General features: G+C 41.9%; 1 protein-coding gene across 1 annotated transcript; it reads right to left on the bottom strand.

The window, feature by feature from the left end:
• Nucleotides 1–202: 202 nt before the first annotated feature.
• On the bottom strand, nt 203–19,188 carry LOC311078873 (thymidylate synthase-like). The gene is made up of 7 exons (XM_084107922.1): nt 17,290–19,188; nt 13,852–13,925; nt 13,571–13,742; nt 3,880–3,981; nt 2,910–3,085; nt 1,852–1,923; nt 203–960 (listed from the first exon to the last, which is right to left on the bottom strand). The coding sequence occupies exons 1-7, from the start codon at nt 17,612–17,614 to the stop codon at nt 823–825; spliced, it is 1,059 nt and encodes a 352-aa protein (XP_083964048.1). The 5' UTR covers nt 17,615–19,188; the 3' UTR covers nt 203–822.
• Nucleotides 19,189–19,913: the final 725 nt, after the last annotated feature.

Raw genomic sequence — 19,913 nt, 5'->3', positions numbered from 1 at the left:
CAAATTAAATCTATATTTACAATATAACCACTTTGTGTTAAAAATGTTATATTGTTGCAATTAAATCCCAGGATTCCTCTCATGTACGGTGCAGGGGGGAGATTTGTACATGAAATCTCAAACTCAATTAATATGCAAATTATATCATTTATCATTTTAAACTATATAATTTTAAAACACAAATTTTCACTCTGCAAAGTACAAATATGCAACCCTTTTATGATTTATTGGTATTTAAAGTTTATTTCAAACATTGCAAAGTAGAAAGACAGCACTTGCCACTGCCAGGGTTCCCACACAGGGTTCCATTGCTAGTTTTCCAGACTAAAATTTCCAAACCTCTCTAGAATTTTCAGACCATATTCAACATTAAGGCATATTCAACATCTTCAGTACCGATACCAACTGTGCGTTCTCGCTCTCTTCTCTCTGATGGCAAATTGTGAGACACATTATGTAAAAATGCCCATCTCTGCGAGTATTCAGGTAAACGCAAAAAAAAGAAAATGCTTGTTTTGTAAAAGTATTGGATCCGTGCATTAGCTCTTAAAGTGACAGCTTTTTTCCATACTTTTCCAAACTGTGTAGGAACCCATTGACCCTTCTCATGCATCAACTAGATCAGTTGGACTTGGTTGACTAGGCAGTATCACCTCCAGGTCTGCTATTTACAACCAGTCGGATGTCAGCATAAATATAGAATGAAGACAAATCTATGTAAATGTTGGTCAAAATCATGTTAATATATTTCAAATCAAGAAAACGTAACACATTCTTTTATTTTACACATTTTTACACATTTTTAAAAGATGAATATACGGTCTAAACAGCCATTTGCATTTTGATTGGAGGATGGGGGTCATAGTCGTAGATCTCAAAATCCTCCGCAGAGAAGTCATTAATTTGTTCAACTTTGCGTTTGATCTTGAGTTTGGGGAACGGACGTGGCTCTCGCTGAATCTGTGGGTACAGGACATGTTAAAAGCACACTTTATACACTTTAGATAAGTACACACACCATTATGTCACGATTTCCCCCGTGTCTTGTGTGTTCTAGGACTTTTATTTTGAAGTCTATTTTATGTTTTCAATGATCCCTTTGTTCACTTCCTGTTGTTTGTTCCTGACTGCCTTTGTTTCTATAGTTACCCTTGTTTGTTTCTATGGCAATTTATTACCCACACCTGTTCTTTGTTAGGCTTTTGTTACCCAGTGTATACATATACCCCTGTGTTTCAGATGCCTTTTGTTGGTCGTTGTCTTTACATACATGTTTATAAAGCTGTTGTGTTTCTGTTCCCCATTTGGATTATTATCATCATCTTCCCTGTTTGGATTCATGTTTCACTGTTAGGATTATTGTCATTGTCATGACTGTTTGGATTATCTGGCTTATCTTTGTTTGTATGTTTGTTTAATAAACTATTGTTGCAAACAGATCCACACCTCTCCTCTTCCCTACACAACCGCAACAAATATGTTCATAATATATAGGAATATTGATATTGGAATTTTATTTGTACAGTTATTGATGGGTGAAGGTGAAATAATTTAACAATGAAAGTTTAATTCAAAAATACCAACAGAAATCCAAATGCCTATTAAAGATACTAAAGATAAGTAGATCCCCAGAATTAACTTCCTACAGTTATTTCTTATTTATCATCAATCTCTTACATGGACGAAGAATTTTTACTTTCCAATATCTATATGCCCTAATGTTTTGAGAAAAAAACAACACACAATACACTTTTTAATGGGGTGTACTTTGGCTTTTTCACACCACTGTAGATGAATGTAGATAGATTAGGAAGGTAGATAGATTAGTTTTATGGAATTTATGAAACATACCTGCTCTTTCAAAAGCTCAATGTGGTTGGTATAGATGTGGGCATCACCTATTGAATGCACAAAATCTCCAGGCTAGGGAAAATAAAAATGAGTACAAAATATATTCAGCTAGTTCAAGTTTGGTTAGTCTGTCCATAAAATAGTATGAATGCAGATTTCACAAGCTATGATCTTCATGAAATTGTAAGGCACAAATGTTAAATAAAATTAAATAAAACTAGTTGGATTAATTATATATATATACACACACACATATATATTTACTTCCTTTGTGAAAAATGAGTGTTTAATTGTAATTGATGTGCATTTGAAGTGTACTTTAAATAGTTATTTTTTGTAAATGTACATAAGATATACCCATTTGCAGATAATATAATATTAATGAAATAAAAGGCAATCAGTGTACTTAAAGTACACTAAATTAAACTAAATTGCCAATTCATCATTACAAATATATAATTACAAATAAATGCTTATTCTAAAGTTAAGCTAACTGCATCTAAATTTAAACTATAATACTAGGGCTGTCACAATTCCTTAATTAAATTCGAGTTCTCGATTAAAAAAAATTCTCAATTGCAATTTACCCACGTTGTCGAGTAACCGGCAAAATACCAGAAGTGGTGCATTCCACAGATGAGAATCCATGAACCGCATTATTAGACCGTTTTCTAAGGCTACATGACATATGATAATAACCATTTAAAAAAGAAACTTATAGCATAGTGCTATTGTGAATTCACAATGGCTGTGATTCAATTAAATAAATATATGCCCTACAGATTTAATATATATATATATATATATGCGCTCTATTTATATGCGTGTAGGTTATGTGCGTCTCGGAGTGGCTCTGTTCACAGTAAATGCTGTTCCACATGAACTCTTATCTTTTACATGCGTGGAGCACGTCTCATTTAAATGATTATACGTTGCATCAAATCATGCATAATAATGGATTTTGTGATGATTACCAGATAAGTGTACATTATCCCTTACATTTACAGTATGCAGGAAGATGTCCTTTTACAGATCATCAGATTTTGAAATATGTTCACCTTGAGTCCAGTGATGTGGGCAATCATGTAGGTGAGTAGTGCGTAGCTGGCAATGTTGAATGGCACACCCAGACCAATGTCACCAGAACGCTGGTACAGCTGGCACGACAACTCACCGTCTGACACATAAAACTGGCATAACGCATGGCAGGGGGGCAATGCCATCATAGGGAGATCTGTCAATAAAATGGATCCTTTTGTCATCATGCATACATGTCAAATACAACAATATTAGATGAAAAACTGGTAACACTTTAAAATAAGCTTTCATTAGTTACTTTAGTTAACTACATTAGTTAACAAACTAATAATGAACAATACTTCTACAGCATTTATTAATCTTAGTTAATGTTTCAGCATTTTCTAATACATTATTAAAACCCAAATTTGTTAACATTAGTTAATGCACTGTGAACTAACATGAAAAAAAAAAGTATTTTTATATATGTAACAAGTGTATTGTTGACTGTTAGTTCATGTTAATCAATACATTAACTAATGTTAACAAATAAGACCTTAGTAAGTAAGACCATAGTAAAGTGTCACCAAAAGACTTATTAAAAAAAAAAAAAAAACCTTAGATATTTGACAAACTTAAACTAAAACGGAACTTTATAAAAATAAATTAAAAACTTAAACCTTGGCAACTAACTGAACTATAGTTACTATACTAGTTGCCAACTAAAATTAAAACAAACTATTACAAATCATTTTGATAACTAACTGAAAAATGAAAAGGTAAATAAAACTTCAACTTAAAAACTTAAAAATAAATGAAAGCTAAATAGAAATATTAAAAAAACAAAAACTAATAAAAATGATAAAAGCACTTAAAATTACCATCCTAAAATTGAAATTAAATGAAAACTGAAAACAAATAAAAGCAAATTCAAAATATTAATAGATACCATAGAAGTATATAAATTATATTAAAATAACACTGCTGGAAGGTTATATATTTGATTGAGACCTTTGGGGTTCCAAGCACACATGATGATCCTCCTGTCTTCTGGGTTTGACTTGATGGTGTCAATCACTTTCTGTAACTGGTCAACACCTTGCCCAGAGTAATCTTCATAGAGAGATGAAAACACAAATTCTTACCATACATACATTAAAAGAAATTTTAAATTTCTCTCAGTTAATGAGGTCTTAAATACTGTATGAATAATAATCGGTGTCTACAGTCACCTACACTATGCAACCTAATGGCTTGACCTGCCCTGGTAACAATTATACAACAATTTTAAAGTGCCCCTATTATGCTTTTGCAGATATGACCTTTCATGTAGTGTGCATTGCAATATAGTTGTTTGTGAATGTAAAAGGTCTGCAAAGTTTCAAAGATCAAAGTGCAGATAAATGGAGTTATTGTCTCTGAAAATAACCGATTCTGAACAGCTGCCTGAAACGAGTCATCAGTAATTCCAGTCTTACTTCCTGCATGAACCTATGTAAGTTTGTAACAATTTAGCATAATGCCCATCAGTGGTATTCCTTGGTTGCCCGTGAACAATGTCTACTTTGAACCTGCCCTCAAACACTGTATTGTCAAGAAGACGCTGTTCCCTTTCGTTGTCACTCCGAGTTACGTCAGATGACGACGAATGGGGTTTCGCTTAGAAAGCCTTTCATCTTCGAGTATATAAAACGAGCCAATGGCAATGAAATGCCATGGGTCTGCGGAATTTGCATAGCGTATCTCCGCCCCACGCAGGGGGTATATAAGGAAGTGCGCGAGCAACATGCAGATATGTTTTCGCTTCGGAGCCAAGAGTTTTCTTCACTCCTACAAGCCATTCTGTATCATCTTCACTCTTCGAGACGAGTGGCTCTTCAGTGTGTTGGTGTGACGGCGTGTTCCAGCGAGATCGCATTGCCTGCTGCTGGTCTGTGCAGTGATCTCCTGACAGTGTGTGTGTTTCTCCCTGGGCGCTTCAGCACTCTGCTGAGCTTTTCCTCTCTCTAAAAGAGCTGCACGCGGCACGTCTTTTTCAAGACCCGTGTATTACTGGATGTGGGCGTGTGACTCATCTGTTTAACGGTCGCGAGCGCTGTTTTGCGTGTTGGGCTTAATCACGCTCGGCAGCGCTTGTGGATGAGTCATGTTTTCATTGCGGGAACATGACCATCGCGATGTTTATAGACCGAGACTCAATGATCTCCGTGTGGGTAGAGTCCCCTCTGCCACACCCCAATCTATCTCTTCCTACGAGTGGGGATACTTTGGCTGGTGGCCAGGGTGATCTGAGGGGGACAGTGTGGCATAATACCGACGAGCATTCCTCGGGCCACGCCCCCCTCCACATCGCAAACCGTGGGGCTTCCGTGTGTGCCTGGTTCCTCTCGGGGACCCAGTGTTTTCATTCGGGGCTCCAGCAGGTGGTGTCATGTCACTCACAGCATCACAAGGCGGGCTTGATTCCTCTGGAAATGAGGATTCGACTGCGTTGCCTCCCTCTGGAGTGTCAGCGTTAGTCGGGTCAGATCCAGAGCTGATGGCCATGCTTTCCCGGGCAGCTGAAAGCATCGGTTAGAGTGGCGCCGCACTCCCCCCGAGCGCTGTAGGCTTCCCGGATGTGCATCAGGACGCTTCCGGTCCGCGGGAGTCCACGTGACTTTTTGCGGCCCGCGGGCGTCCTCCGCCTTCGCTGCCCTTGATCGTGAGGCGATCTTGGTCTGTATGTTCTCTGTCACTATTGTGACACAGGCATGCGGTCCTGTGTGTCGCCTTCACCTTCGAGGCAGTGCTGACTCGGGAGTTCTGTCAGAACCGGCCGCAGTGGAACGCTAGCCCTTCCCTGGCCAACACTGACAGAACGCGGAATCTCGACCACGCCCCCTTGCTGGGACGCTATGCCTCCCATGCCCGGCCTGGTCGTTCCGCCGCGCACACTACTGACCTCGCTCTCGGGCGACATCGGTACCTGCGTGATCCCGGGGCCAGGTGATGTCCACAGCTGTGGTCCAGGAATGGGCTCAGCCAGGTTGATGTGAGGGGATCTGAGAATTTTTTCTCAGCTCCCCCATGTCCCAGGCTGGGCTCCTCGGCGGTGTGGTTGAGGACTGTACCCTACAGTCTTTTGACCCCCCCAGAAGCAGACCGAGGCCTTCTGCACCGACGGTCATCCTTCCGTGTGGTCTCCTTAGTCTGCTTCCCGCCGAGGCCGCCTCCCTGCGGCCCCTCCCCTCGAGCCTTCACTGGCCCAGAGAAGGAGAGGGTTGCAGGAGGGCGGCTCCACCCGTCTCCGCCCCTTAGCCAGCCAAACGCCAGGCTAAGCAGCACTCTCGAGACGGGTGGCTTGCTCGGCGGTGTGGTTGAGGACTGCGCCCAACAGTCTTCGACCCTCCCCTGAAGTGGACTGAGGCCTTCTGCACTGACGGTCATCCGTCCGTGCGGTCTCCTTAATCTACTTCCCGCCGAGGCTGCCTCCATGCGGCTCCTCCCGTCGAGCCTTCACCGGCCCCGGGCTGGAGGGGGATGCAGGAGGGTGGCACTGCCCGTCTCCGCCCCTTAGCTGGCCAAAACGCCAGGCTAAGCAGCACTTTTGAGACGGGCAGCTTGGAGTTAGGGCTCAGTTCTTCTCAGGAGTTGGTAGCAGGGCCACTCCGTCCCCCGGTGGAGGGCCGGGGGAGAATCTCTTGTTTCAAGAACTGATGCCCCTTCCTCCGAGCCCCAAGAGGTTGTGGATGACAGTGCGCCCCGCTCACGAGCCTCACCACTCTCGTCCCCCTCTGTCGCCAGACCCCTGCCAGAGCACGCCCCCATGGGACGCTGGTCCTCCCCTGGCCTCCTCTGGCAGGGCGCGGCTAATGACCGTGCCCCCACACCGGGCCGCTATGCCACCCACGTCCGGGCCGGTCATTCCGCTTCGCTGCTCCTTCAGTGTACGTCTGGTTCCCTTGACCCCGCTGGTACAGCTTTTGGAGCTTTCCCAGACTGTCCCGTTGGGTCGCGAGAACTATCAGGCTCGGCTACGCGATTCAGTTCGCGCGGTCTCCTCCCCGCTTCAGGGGAGTCCGCTTCACTATGGTCGGTGGCAATGCCCCTGTCATGAGAGTGGAGGTCGCCACCCTACTGGCAAAGGGTGTGATCGAGATGAAGTGCGGCTTCTACTTCATTGTACCGAAGGCAGCAATCGACCTGAAGGACACCTACTTCCATGTCTCCATTCTTCCTCGACACAGACCGTTTCTTCGGTTTGTTTTCGAGGGGCAGGCATACCAGTACGCGGTTCTCCCTTTCGGGCTAGCCCTGTTTCCTCACGTCTTCACGAAGGTCGTCGAGGCAGCCCTTGTTCCCCTACGAGAACACGGGGTTCGCATCCTGAACTATCTCGACGACTGGCTGATCCTAGCTCACTCTCGAGACCAGGTTTGCGAACACAGGGACCTTGTGCTTCAGCACCTAGCTCGTCTGGGCCTTCGGGTCAACTGGGAGAAGAGCAGACTCTGTCCCGTGCAGAGGATCTCTTTTCTCGGTATGGAGATCGACTCGGTCGCCATGTGCGCGCAGCTTACGAGCGAGCGTGCGCAGTCACTGCTGACTTGCCTTCGTCAGTTTGAGGGCAAGAGTGCGGTTCCACTGAAACTTTTTCAGAGGCTCCTGGGGCATATGGCATCCGCAGCCGCAGTAACGCCGCTCGGATTGCTTCATATGAGACCGCTTCAGCTTTGGCTTCGCGATCGAGTCCCGAGGTGGGCATGGCAACACGGCAAGCTCCGAGTTCCAGTGACTCCGACCTGCCGTCAGACCTTCACCCCGTGGTCGAACCTCAATTTTCTACGGGCCGGAGTGCCCTTAGAACGAGCTTCCAGGCATGTTGTTGTATCAACAGATGCCTCCACCACGGGCTGGGGTGCCATGTGCAATGGACATGCTGCCGCGGGCTCCTGGACAGGACCCCAGCGCCTTTGGCATGTCAATTGCCTCGAGTTGCTGGCCGTACGCCTTGCCCTGCACCGCTTTCGGGCGTTGCTCAAGGGTCAACACGTACTAGTCCGATCAGACAATACCGCCACAGTAGCGTACATCAACCGTCAAGGTGGTCTACGTTCCCGCCGTATGTCGCAACTCGCCCGCCACCTCCTCATATGGAGTCAGAAGCATCTGAGGTCGCTTCGAGCCATTTATATCCCGGGACACCTGAACCAGGCGGCCGACGAGCTGTCTCGAGTTCGGCCTCTCGCTGGAGAATGGCGACTCCATCCCCAGTCGGTCCAGCTGATTTGGGATCAGTTCGGGGACGCTCAGGTAGATCTGTTTGCCTCCCACGACTCGTCCCACTGCGACCTGTTCTATTCCCTGTCCGAAGGCACGCTCGGCATGGATGCATTGGCGCACAGCTGGCCGCGGGGCCTACGCAAGTATGCGTTTCCCCCAGTGAGCCTTCTTGCGCAGACTTTACGCAAGATTAGGGAGGACGAGGAGCAGGTAATATTGGTTGCCCCGTATTGGCACAACCGCACCTGGTTCCCAGAACTAGTACTCCTCGCGACAGCACCTCCCTGGCCAATTCCTCTGAGGAAGGACCTGCTTTCTCAGGGACGGGGCACCCTCTGGCACCCTCGTCCCGATCTTTGGAACCTCCACGTGTGGCTCCTGGACGGGAGGAGGTAGGTTTGAGTACCCTACCACCAGCGGTGGTGGCTACCATCACTTCCGCTAGAGCATCGTCCATGAGACATGTCTATGCTTTGAAGTGGAACCTCTTCGTCAACTGGTGTTCTTCTAAACAGCAAGAACCCACGAAATGCCCGATCAGTGTCGTGCTTTCCTTCCTGCAAGAAGGGTTGGAGCGAAGGCTGTCTCCCTCCACCCTGAAAGTGTATGTTGCCGCCATTGCCGCACATCACAATGCAGTTGAAGGTAAGTCTCTGGGGAAGCACGACCTGATCATCAGGTTCCTGAGAGGAGCGAGGAGACTAAATCCTCCTCGCCCTCCTCTCGTTCCCTCTTGGGACCTCTCAGTGGTTCTAACTGCCCAGCAGAGTGCTCCCTTTGAGCCTCTGCAATCAGTGGAGCTTAAGTTCCTGTCAATGAAGACAGCGCTCCTGGTTGCATTGGCCTCCATCAAGAGGGTAGGGGACCTGCAGGCATTTTCGGTTGACGAAGCGTGCCTGGAATTCGGGCCGGCTAACTCTCACGTGATCCTGAGACCCCGGCCTGGATATGTGCCCAAGGTTCCCACCACTCCCTTCCGGGACCAGGTGGTGAACCTGCAAGCGCTGCCCTTGGAGGAGGCAGACCCAGCCTTGGCACTGCTCTGTCCAGTACGCGCCCTCCGTGCTTACGTAGACAGAACGCAGTGTTTCAGGACCTCAGACCAGCTCTTTGTCTGTCATGGTGGGAAGCTGAAGGGAAAGGCTCTCTCCAAGCAAAGGTTGTCTCACTGGATAGTGGACGCCATTGCTTTGGCTTACCAGCAGCAAGGTAGACCATGCCCCCTTGGTGTGACGGCCCACTCCACTCGGAGTGTGGCTTCCGCTTGGGCTCTAGCGCATGGCGCCTCGCTAACAGACATCTGCAGAGCTGCAGGCTGGGCGACACCTAACACATTCGCGAGATTCTACAATCTCCGAGTTGAGCCAGTTTCTTCTCATGTATTCGCTTCAACTAGCCGGTATTAGATTCTGCTCAGGTGTCTTCGCTTGCTCGCCATTCCTCTCCACGGACGGGATACGTGCGATATTTCCTCAGGTGAGCCTAATAAGCCCTGAGTCTCCTCCAGCACTGACGACGTCAACGCCAGAGTTATGCCACTGGCAGCTTTCGCGCTTGGCTAGGTGCCTCCATGTGCATGGTTCCCCCTCCGGGCGACCCCCACATGTGTATTCCACTGTAAGCCTCTCTGAGCATGTGTCTTTCCCTTGGCAAGCCACCTTACCACCCCTGGGGTTGAAATATTCCACCTGCGGCTGGACACCCCAGTGTTACCCCGTATGCAGCCCTTCGGGGTCATATGTGTATTCTAAGTCCCCCCCTTCGGGTTGGGCATGATTGCATATTCCACTGAGATATGCTTCCCAGTGTACCTTGGTATTCCTGTGTTAAGTAGGAGTCCTTCGTCCGTGCCAGTCTCACGACAGGGAGCTCAGACTTACGCAGGGCACTGGAAGACAGTCGAGAGGTGGCGTGATTACACTGGGAACCCCATTCGTCGTCATCCGACGTAACTCGGAGTGACAACGAAAGGGAACGTCTCGGTTACGTATGTAACCCTCGTTCCCTGAGTAGGGAACGGAGACGTTACGTCTCCCTGCCACTTCCGCTGTACCGCTGGAACGCCTGAGTTCAGTCTCGGCTCCTCAGCGAAGACATATCTGCATGTTGCTCGCGCACTTCCTTATATACCCCCTGCGTGGGGCGGAGATACGCTATGCAAATTCCGCAGACCCATGGCATTTCATTGCCATTGGCTCGTTTTATATACTCGAAGATGAAAGGCTTTCTAAGCGAAACCCCATTCGTCGTCATCCGACGTAACGTCTCCGTTCCCTACTCAGGGAACGAGGGTTACATACGTAACCGAGACGTTTTGAGCACTGTGAAAGCAAATCCAATTTGCATGCACTTCCAAAGGAATAGAACTCTGGCTCGAATTAATACAGTAAAACGGACGCCATCGTTACTGTTCGTATCACTGTGTATCAAGTTGAGGAAGCCTCCAGAGCTGAATGGTAATGAGCGGTTTGTTTCCAACCATAGACTGTATAAAACAATGGACGTAGTGTCTGTGACGTCACCTGTAGGTTTCTGAAAAGCATTTCTGAAGCCCAAAGTGGGCGAAGCCTGCAGTCACCATCCTGGCAACGCGTCATTGTGCGTCACTTCCGGATAAACAAAAATGGGCAAAGAGGCGGGATTAGCTGAGGTGACGTGACAGCTAACAGACAGCAGACAAACGGCTAGTAGTGACAGCAGCGGCAATCCACCTGTGACTCAAGTGGCCACGCACTTAATTATGAAGAACTTTTTCAGAGTTTAAAAAAAATGCACCCTCCTCACAGTTGTCATGAAGAAACAAAACACTTTTTGTACCAGGCTGTAGGGGTGTGGGTGATATATTACAATGCATTTGACATTGTCGAGTATAGCCTATCCCTCACACACACAGAAGAGAGTGCATGCATACTCTACGTTATTTAGTCTTGTAGATTACACTAGTGCACGCTTTCACTGCCTGATTTAGTCTTTATTTATATCATTTAGCAATAAATATCACAAAAAATCTGCTGGAAAGTTGGGCATTTTAACATGCGGGGTATATGGAATTAACTCTCTTTTGGAACCTATCTCTAGCGGCCAGTTGATGAATTACAGTTTAAGTCACTTCCGTGATTTAAGAGAGAGACCGGGAAGGTTGCCGCTTGTTTCCAACATGTGCTGTAAGCAGTAGACCAATCAAAACAGACTGGGCCATCTGACCAATCAGAGCAGAGTAGGCTCTCAGAGAGGAGGGGTTAAGAGAGTAAAGGCCAGTTCACACCAAGGGCAATAACTATGAAGATATTAACGAATAGCAGCGTTTAGACCACAGCTATAACGATAACGGCACAGAGAAACGATATTGTTGAAATCACTTTCAGAACAATTTTATCAAGCTGATGAACGATAAAAACATTGACAGCCAATCAGAATCCATCCTGCTGTAACAAGCTTGAGCTTTTAAAGCGGCAGACAAGCACGTGTTTAGAATAAACAGAACGATATCGCCTGCTGGTGTGGACTCTAATATAGTTCTTGTTATAGTTATTTTATAGTTATCATTCTTGGTGAGAATGTGCCTTAAGAATTAGGGCTGGAATGAAGCGGCGATGTAATCGATTATGTAAATTAGTCGATTTGCGTGGAATGTGACACCGTTTATGGTCATCCCTAATAATGATGACGAGACAGTGCAAGCATTTGAACAAAATAGTGATTTTTTTACACAGCACTATATGGTTTTCAGTCCCATAATTTGGGTCTAATATGGCTGTGTTCACACAGCATTCAGTTTTAAACGAGCTTCAGTGAGTGCGAGGCTACGAGACTACGAAATGTACTATCTGCAACATACTCAAGCAGCAACTTTAATCTCCTGAATGAACAAAACATTTCAGGATTCACACCTGTAAGTAGAGCTGCACGATTAATCCTTAAAAGACCAAGACCTCGATTCAAACACCCACGCGATCTTATGCCTAAATGACTATGATTCTGCTGTCTTTTTACACCCGTTTCACATCGCAAGCTTCAGCGGAGCATGAACAGCGCATATTTTGTCGCTGCCCATGTTAATGAATGAGAGTGTTGACCGTCACGCTTCCGATGTTACCATATTTATAGATATTGTTTTTTCCTAGGGTATGTTGCAACACACTTATTGTGTTTCTATATTTTTATTTGTTCAAAATAAAGACAAAAGAGACAAGACAAAGACTTTAGGGCCTTTGGTTAATCTTCTGCCTTCAGCTTATGTTTGCTTTTGCAGCGAGCTTAACAAAGGCTTAGTAAAAGTCAACCAACATAAATTCCCCTTATTTACCCGCACAGAGGCTTCATAGAGTTTCATCCGGTGTGGTCACCGTGAGCTCTAAAATCCAAAATGGCTGATATATTATTAAAGGCGACGTACTACTTAAAGTGACCACAAGGTGTCAGTATTGACAAAGTAAACTATAACTAAGGCGATCATCAAGATCATCACTCTGCAACATTCAGATCCGTGTTCGCGCAGCCGCTGATCAGGAGCCTCATTTATAACTGTTGCGTTCGCACAAAACAGGCCCTGAAAGAGGCGTTGTGTTGTGATTTATAAAAACAAACTTGACGGGAAAATTTGCGCACCTGCACGCAAACTCTGACCCATGCGTACAAACATTTTGGAGACGGAGTAGTTTGGCGACACCGGTGGTGAGCTGAGTGACTGACGGCAGATGAAGGAAAACCACTTTAAATCTTTATTGAGTCCTAATCATAAATACAGTGCATGTTCACAATAACAGTTTAAATAAATAAAATAATGATTTAAACTATGCTTTAGGCTACATCTGATATACACATTTATATTAAATATGCCATTCTCATTAATGGAGTTAAGCACTTAAATGACATGAAATCATTACCAAGAATTTACAACAATTTTATATTATAATAAATGTAAATATTTGTAGTGGATGTGATGCTTTTGAACACTTTTCCTGTGGCATGCTGTGTTTTAATGTTTTAACTACAGTGAGGATTACTTAGCGCATGATATGGTCTGAGGAAATATTTTCATGCAAATAATGATCAATAAAACGGCACAATTTTGCTCACACCCAAAAAGGGCCAACTTTGACAAGCTATAATAAATGATCTGGGGGGTATTTTGAGCTAAAATTTCACAGACACATTCTGGAGACATCATAGATTTATAATACATCTTGTGAAAAGGGGCCATAATATGTCACCTTTAAAGTGTATTTTAACCTTAGATGCATGTAAACATTGTAGGAGACTACAAAATAGCATAATAGGGGCACTTTAAAATATAGTTAACTGTTAAAATATGTTAATAATTCAGTATACATTGTTGCTATATGTAAACTGTCTATATATATATATATATATATATATATATATATGGAGAGAGAGAGAGAGAGAGAGAGAGAGAGAGAGAGAGATGGATAGTTACCAGTGTGCATGTCATTGTATTCAGCTCCAAAGTGCCTCCACTGAAAGCCATACACTAGGCCCAGGTCTTCCTCACGATCAGTGAAGCCATTTTTATCCAGAAACTCCCTGGATCCATTAGCATCCCAGATTCTCACACCCTTTTGTGACAGCTCTTTGGCATTTGTTGAACCCTAAGTTGGATGAACAAAAAGCAATTTAAAAAATGCGATATGAACAAAAACCAAAGAAAAAAATACTGTATACAGAAATAAGATACAAAAAGTTTGGAGTATACTGTACCTTGATAAACCACAGCAGCTCCTCCAGTATGCCTTTCCAGAAAACCTTTTTGGTCGTCAGCAAAGGAAACTGATCTGCGAGGCACATGATGAAACCAATTTTTGAATTATGATAACATTTCAACAGTAGTTGATCCTTTAATCCTATAGAGCCTTCTCTCAAATGATATGATGATGATGTATTATGCATAAGAATATATATATATATATATATATATATATATATATATATATATATATATATATATATATATATATATATAGTTAATATTTCAAGATGAACACTTACTGGACTGAAGCAACATAGGTTTACTTGATTATCAACATTTTTTGTAAAAATCCTGTTCAAATGTGAGTATCCTATATGATACATTAGGTTTTTGAGGCACATTTATTTGTTCATCTCTCAATCATCATTGTATTGCATTGCATTGTTTCAAAACCACAGAGCTTTGATCATAAAACTAAGCATTTAAATACATTAAGACATATTTACATAGATATATCTCTCTATAAAGCTTATATATAGGCCTACACATAGTATACAATATAAATATTTATTTCTATAGTGACAACTGATATTTATATGCATTTTATGCAAGTAGTCTGCTATACATTACATGCTATAAGAATTTCATCATACTTTTTGACCATATCAGCAACTGCATCAAATCGCATATTTTTGCTCAGTTTGGTTCTTTTGATTTTTAAATCAAGGTGTTTTATCCTCCTTGAGAATGAGCTCCATATTCTCAAGCCTATATCATATTATATGAGCCATAAAAGTCTGATGTATCAAATATGATACTCAACAAAAACCATAAGCAAACCTTTTTTTTAAGATATCTTTTTATATTTTGTCTAAATGTTCAATAAATTGTTGCATTTAAAATATATATATATATATATATTTATTTCATATGTCAGACTTTACAGAGTTAAAGGGACTGTGTGTAGCTTTTTAGGTATTTTATTATCTAAAATCAATATTTTTATTAATAAATATGCCCTCAATGATGTACAAATACCTATGCCAATGATCAGACTAATCCTCGTAAACGAAGAATTTATTATCTTTATATACATGGGACGGGTAGGTCCACGGAGGCTTCCATGTAGTTCCGCCATCTTGAAAAACTATAATAGCAGAGAGGGACAAAAAGTACTAGACCAACGCGTTTCCACAACGCGTTTTCGTTCAGAGCCAGGCGTCACGTGACTGAAGTCAGCAGAAGCTGAGGAGAAGAGCAGTGAGAGGCACTTGTCACTGCCCCGGCAAGTTTAAAATCCTGCACTGCACGGTTATTTATACACCGTTCATTCATACATACATATGAGTCACAGGATAAGGAGTCCTCGTCGTCGAAAAAGTCCAAAATAGACCGTAAAAGGAAACGTGACCGGAGATTACAAAAACAAGGGTTAATGTTGGGATAGCTAATGCAGGAGAAAGCTTTCAAAAGAGATGCTGAAGTTGCCTGCTTTCTTCTCACTGTCTTAATTACAAGCTTTTTTTTTTCATTGCTTGGTTGTGTACTTTATTATATAGACAGAAGAACATTTATAGTAAAAGTTAAACAGGCTCTTTGATGAATAGCAGCTATTGAGTAAAGTAACATTAGAGAAGGCTCTGATGATGATGATATCTAACAATGCAAGTACTTCAAAAAATATAACGAGTAAAGAAGGCTTTATTACTACCTTAGTTAATGTTTTTCACAGTCAGTAATTCAAACTGTAACATTCTTTTTTCGTTGTTTCAAGTTTCAGTTTGTTTTAAATAACAAACCTGTTCACACAAAGAAAAACTCGAAGTGCTATTAGACATCCTGTCATAGCTTTTTGGTACATAACGGCAACCATAGATGCAACGCGCATTTGAAAAAGTGAGGCGCTGGAGAGCACTATTCGTTTGAATGCAAAATATAATTTCACCATTAGATGGGAGAAATTCCTACTTACAGTCCCTTTAAAGCAGGGATGGGCAACTTCGGTCCTGGAGGGCCACTGTCCTACAGAGTTTAGCTCCAACCCTGAAAAAAATCACCTGCCTGTAATTTTCTAGTAATCCTGAGGACCTCAATTAGCTTGTTCAGGTGTGTTTGATTAGGGTTGGAGCTAAACTCTGTAAGACAGTGGCCCTCCAGGACCGAAGTTGCCCATCCCTGCTTTAAAGGGTTTTAGTTCACCCAAAAATGAAAATTCTGTCATAATTTGATAACAGAAATAATTCATATGAATTGAACGGATTAGTCCAAATTGTCTGAAGAGGCACAATCTCTTTATATGATGAACAGATTCATATTTTGAGTTAAATACTTATTTTATTTATTTTTTGTGATCAAATTTTTATTTATTTTTTTCTTTTAGAAAGACAAAACATACAGGTATATACAAGGCATAAAAATAGAGTATAAATATATATATATATATATATATATATATATATATATATATATATATATATATTCACATACATACCTATACATAAGCATAATGAAGCATATGATTAACATATAAAAAAAACAAAAATAAAAAAAAAATCAAATAAAAATAAAAGAGGAAAAAACAAAATGAAGAAAAATTTAAATAAAAATAAAAATGAGACTAATTATAGGCTTTATTCACATAAACATTCATCAACTCACACATCAGTTGTGGTAAATGGAAGCTCAAGCATGTTCGCTTGACGTGCGAGAACCATTGAGGTTCATTCATTCTTTTATGTGAATAAAAGCCTAAATTAAATCTGTTCATCATAGAAAGAGATCGAGTCTCTTTAGAAAATTTGGACTAAATCGCTCAATTCATATGAATTAGTTTTACAATCTCTTTAAATTAACTTTTTGAAGCATCAAAGTTTCAGTTGTGTAACTTAGCTGTCAATGGAGTGTCAGAAAGCTCTCAGATTTCATCAAAAATATCTTAATTTGTGTTGCGAAGATGAAAGAATTACGGGTTTGGAATGGACTGTTTGGGGTAAACTTTCCCTTTAAGTCACAGACACTCTTTATGTATGAATGCCATTTTAACCGTAGAAAATGACATTTTACTCGAAATTAACGTTTTTGTTACTGTTTTTTTTTTTATGTTTAGGATCCGAAATGTAGCCTAATACATTTTTGATTAACCTGTTGCTTTCCATTCAAGTTTTTAATATGCCTCTGACATAGAGAAACACAACAGGCATCTCAACAGGTATCATAAAGTAGGTTCGCACAATCAATATCAATAAGATCAATAAGATACTCATAACATAAGAAAACACATTGCATTCGTTTTTATACCAGGCTGTGCTTATCTGTTTTCCTCTTAAACTTGCATCATTTGTCATGAAGTTAAATGATATGAAGTGTTAATGAAACACGTTTGTGTCACCTCTGAGACTGTATCATGAAGTTAAATGATATGAAGTGTTAATAAAACACGTTTGTGTCACCTCTGAGACTGTATCTGGCCTGTGTCCCGAACACAGAGATCACTCCAGTCCCTGTCCTGTCTCCTTTGCGCCTTCCCTGCTCCAGAATGTACTCGACCAGGTTCAAGTAGCCCTGTTCGTCACAAAACAGAGAAAAGTCTTTTTTTCCTCCACCTGCACCTTCTCTCGTGTTTTCCACGCCAGCACAATGCCCATTTGCCATTTGCACTTCGGCGTTCGGCATTTTCTTCAGTTTAAGATCGAACTCAAAGTCAAAATCTTTTGCGTGCAAAAATTTACTTTCACATTCACATTCCCGTGATTTTCCAATAGAGTCTGTCTGCATCCTGCAAGACTTCAAGTTACGCCCCTTCAAGTTACGTCGCTTCAAGTTACGCCCCTTCAAGTTACGTCCATTCAAGTTACGCCCCTTCAAGTTGCTATTCTGGTTGCTCACTGTTTAAAGCAGCGCTGCACACTGCACAGACCGGTCGGTGTATGATATCAAAGTACCGCGAGAGCGATTAGAGAACAGACAGACTTCCATGGGCGAGGCTAGCCCCTTTTTAGGGGTGCTTCAGCACCCCTAAAAAGGAGCTCAGCACCCCTAAAACTTGGAGTAAGAAATGTTGTTATTCTAAAATTTTTGTTCGTCTTTGACAAGGTTAAATAATGTTCTTCATCTTCAATCCGCAGCAGCGCCAAGCAGAGCGCAGGTCAGAAACAGAGGCGTGTGTGTGTGTGTGTGTTTGTTCATCTGAGCCTCATTGGTCTTTCACTTCTCGTCAATGTCAGAATATTTGAGATGACCAATCAAATCAAAGTAGGCGGGCTTTATGTTCACGGAAGCTGCTGAGCGCGAATTTTACATGGAATTTTAGCAGCACGACTGACGCTTCAGTTTATAGTGCGAGTTAAGATGTAAGTAGCTAAACTAAACATTTTATATTTGACAGTTTTTTAGGTCATAAATGTTAAACGAATGACAAAAATAATTAGAAAACTAATAAACTTGTCTATTTTCGCCATTTTGAGCTGAAAATAGGCCTATATAACGTGTAATTATGTCATTGTGAGGGGACAAGAAACATTAACAAAGCCGTTTTCATAGGCACAAGATTAATAATGCATGTGTACATGTTGAGAATTAATATAATACAATTTGTAGCCTTCAGTAAATTAAAAAAGTTCAGCTTTAGGAGGGGAATTAGAGACAGGGCAAGATCAGGAGACTGAGAGAAAAAGACAGAGTGATGGAGATGAGGAGAGAGCGGGTTTTAAATATATTTCTTATCCTTTTTTGGCCTTCAAACGTCTTGAAATGCACATATCAGAGAAATAAAAATGTTTAACCCCATAACAACCTCAAATTTATGACCTCTTTGATTATAAAGCCCTGTCTACGGCCATGTATTAGGCCTAGATCAATAATGAATGTGTACATATTGTGAATGAATTTAATAAACTTAGTTACCTAGCTTTCCTGGTAGCTTTGTCTGAGAAAATGATTCATAAATCAACCTATCAGTTGACCCTATGTTTACTTTCTTCACTGACAGACAAAAATGAAAAGCCTATATCAGTCAAAGCTCAGCTTTAGGAGGGGAAAAGACAGAGCAAGATAAAAACAAAGAGAAAAAGAGTGTGATGCTGATGAGGTGTGAAAAATAAACAGCTGCCCGCACATGGTTTTAAAGCTATTGTTATCCAATTTTTTTGGCCTTCAAAACATCTTAAAATGCACATATGTAGATCAGAGAAATCAAAATTTTCTCGGGGGAGCATGCCCCCGAACCCCCCTAAATACCTCACATTTGGGACCTCAGTGATTCTAAAACCCTGCCATATGCATGTTACTGGATGAATGAATGAAACTAGTTAATAATGAGCATTAGACCATAAACTAACTTTTTTTTTTCCTCATTGGGGGCTGAGCCCCCCTAAAATGAAAATCCTAGAATCGCCCCTGCAGACTTCTATATGCTTTTGTATCGCTCGAGTTTAACATAAACAGAACATGAGTTGATTAAACCGACTTTTAGCTGTTCACGAACCGAAATACTTCTTTTGGTATGCAGTAAAGCAAGCTGCAATCTGCATTAGTGCCAGGGTATTGAAAATGTATTACAAGAAGAAACCATATTGCGATGTATTGTTTAATTTGTTTTATCAATTATTCTTCCCACCTCAACTAACTGAAATTGGGCTTTATTTCTTTTTCTTCTTCTTTTTTTAAATAAATAATTTTAAACATCTGTTGATGTCTTATTGTATGACTGATTTGCTGATGATTAAAAATGTTGACTGATATCAACAGCACTAAAGAACAGCTAAATGCACCGCTGACAAACAAATCTTATGATACTTTTAAGTCAAATGAACAACAAGCACACCCATAACAAAATCTTTTAATTGAAAGGCAACACAATGAGGGTTTAAGGACAAATGAGGAATTGTCACTCAAAAACACCACAGCTGCACAAAAAATAAAGAGGAAACAGTCGTAAACTGGTATAGAAAACAATAAATTAGGCGACATCTATGCATTTACATCTATTATGACTTACCCATGCATTTACATGTAATAATGGAAAGTGACCATTCCAGGGCGATCTACTAATGTCCATTTTTCTGTCCCTAGCCTT

Source organism: Abramis brama (genome assembly GCF_963993115.1).
Source record: "Abramis brama genome assembly, chromosome: 3".
Classification (NCBI taxonomy): domain Eukaryota; kingdom Metazoa; phylum Chordata; class Actinopteri; order Cypriniformes; family Leuciscidae; genus Abramis; species Abramis brama.
This window is presented reverse-complemented; position numbering and strand designations above follow the sequence as displayed.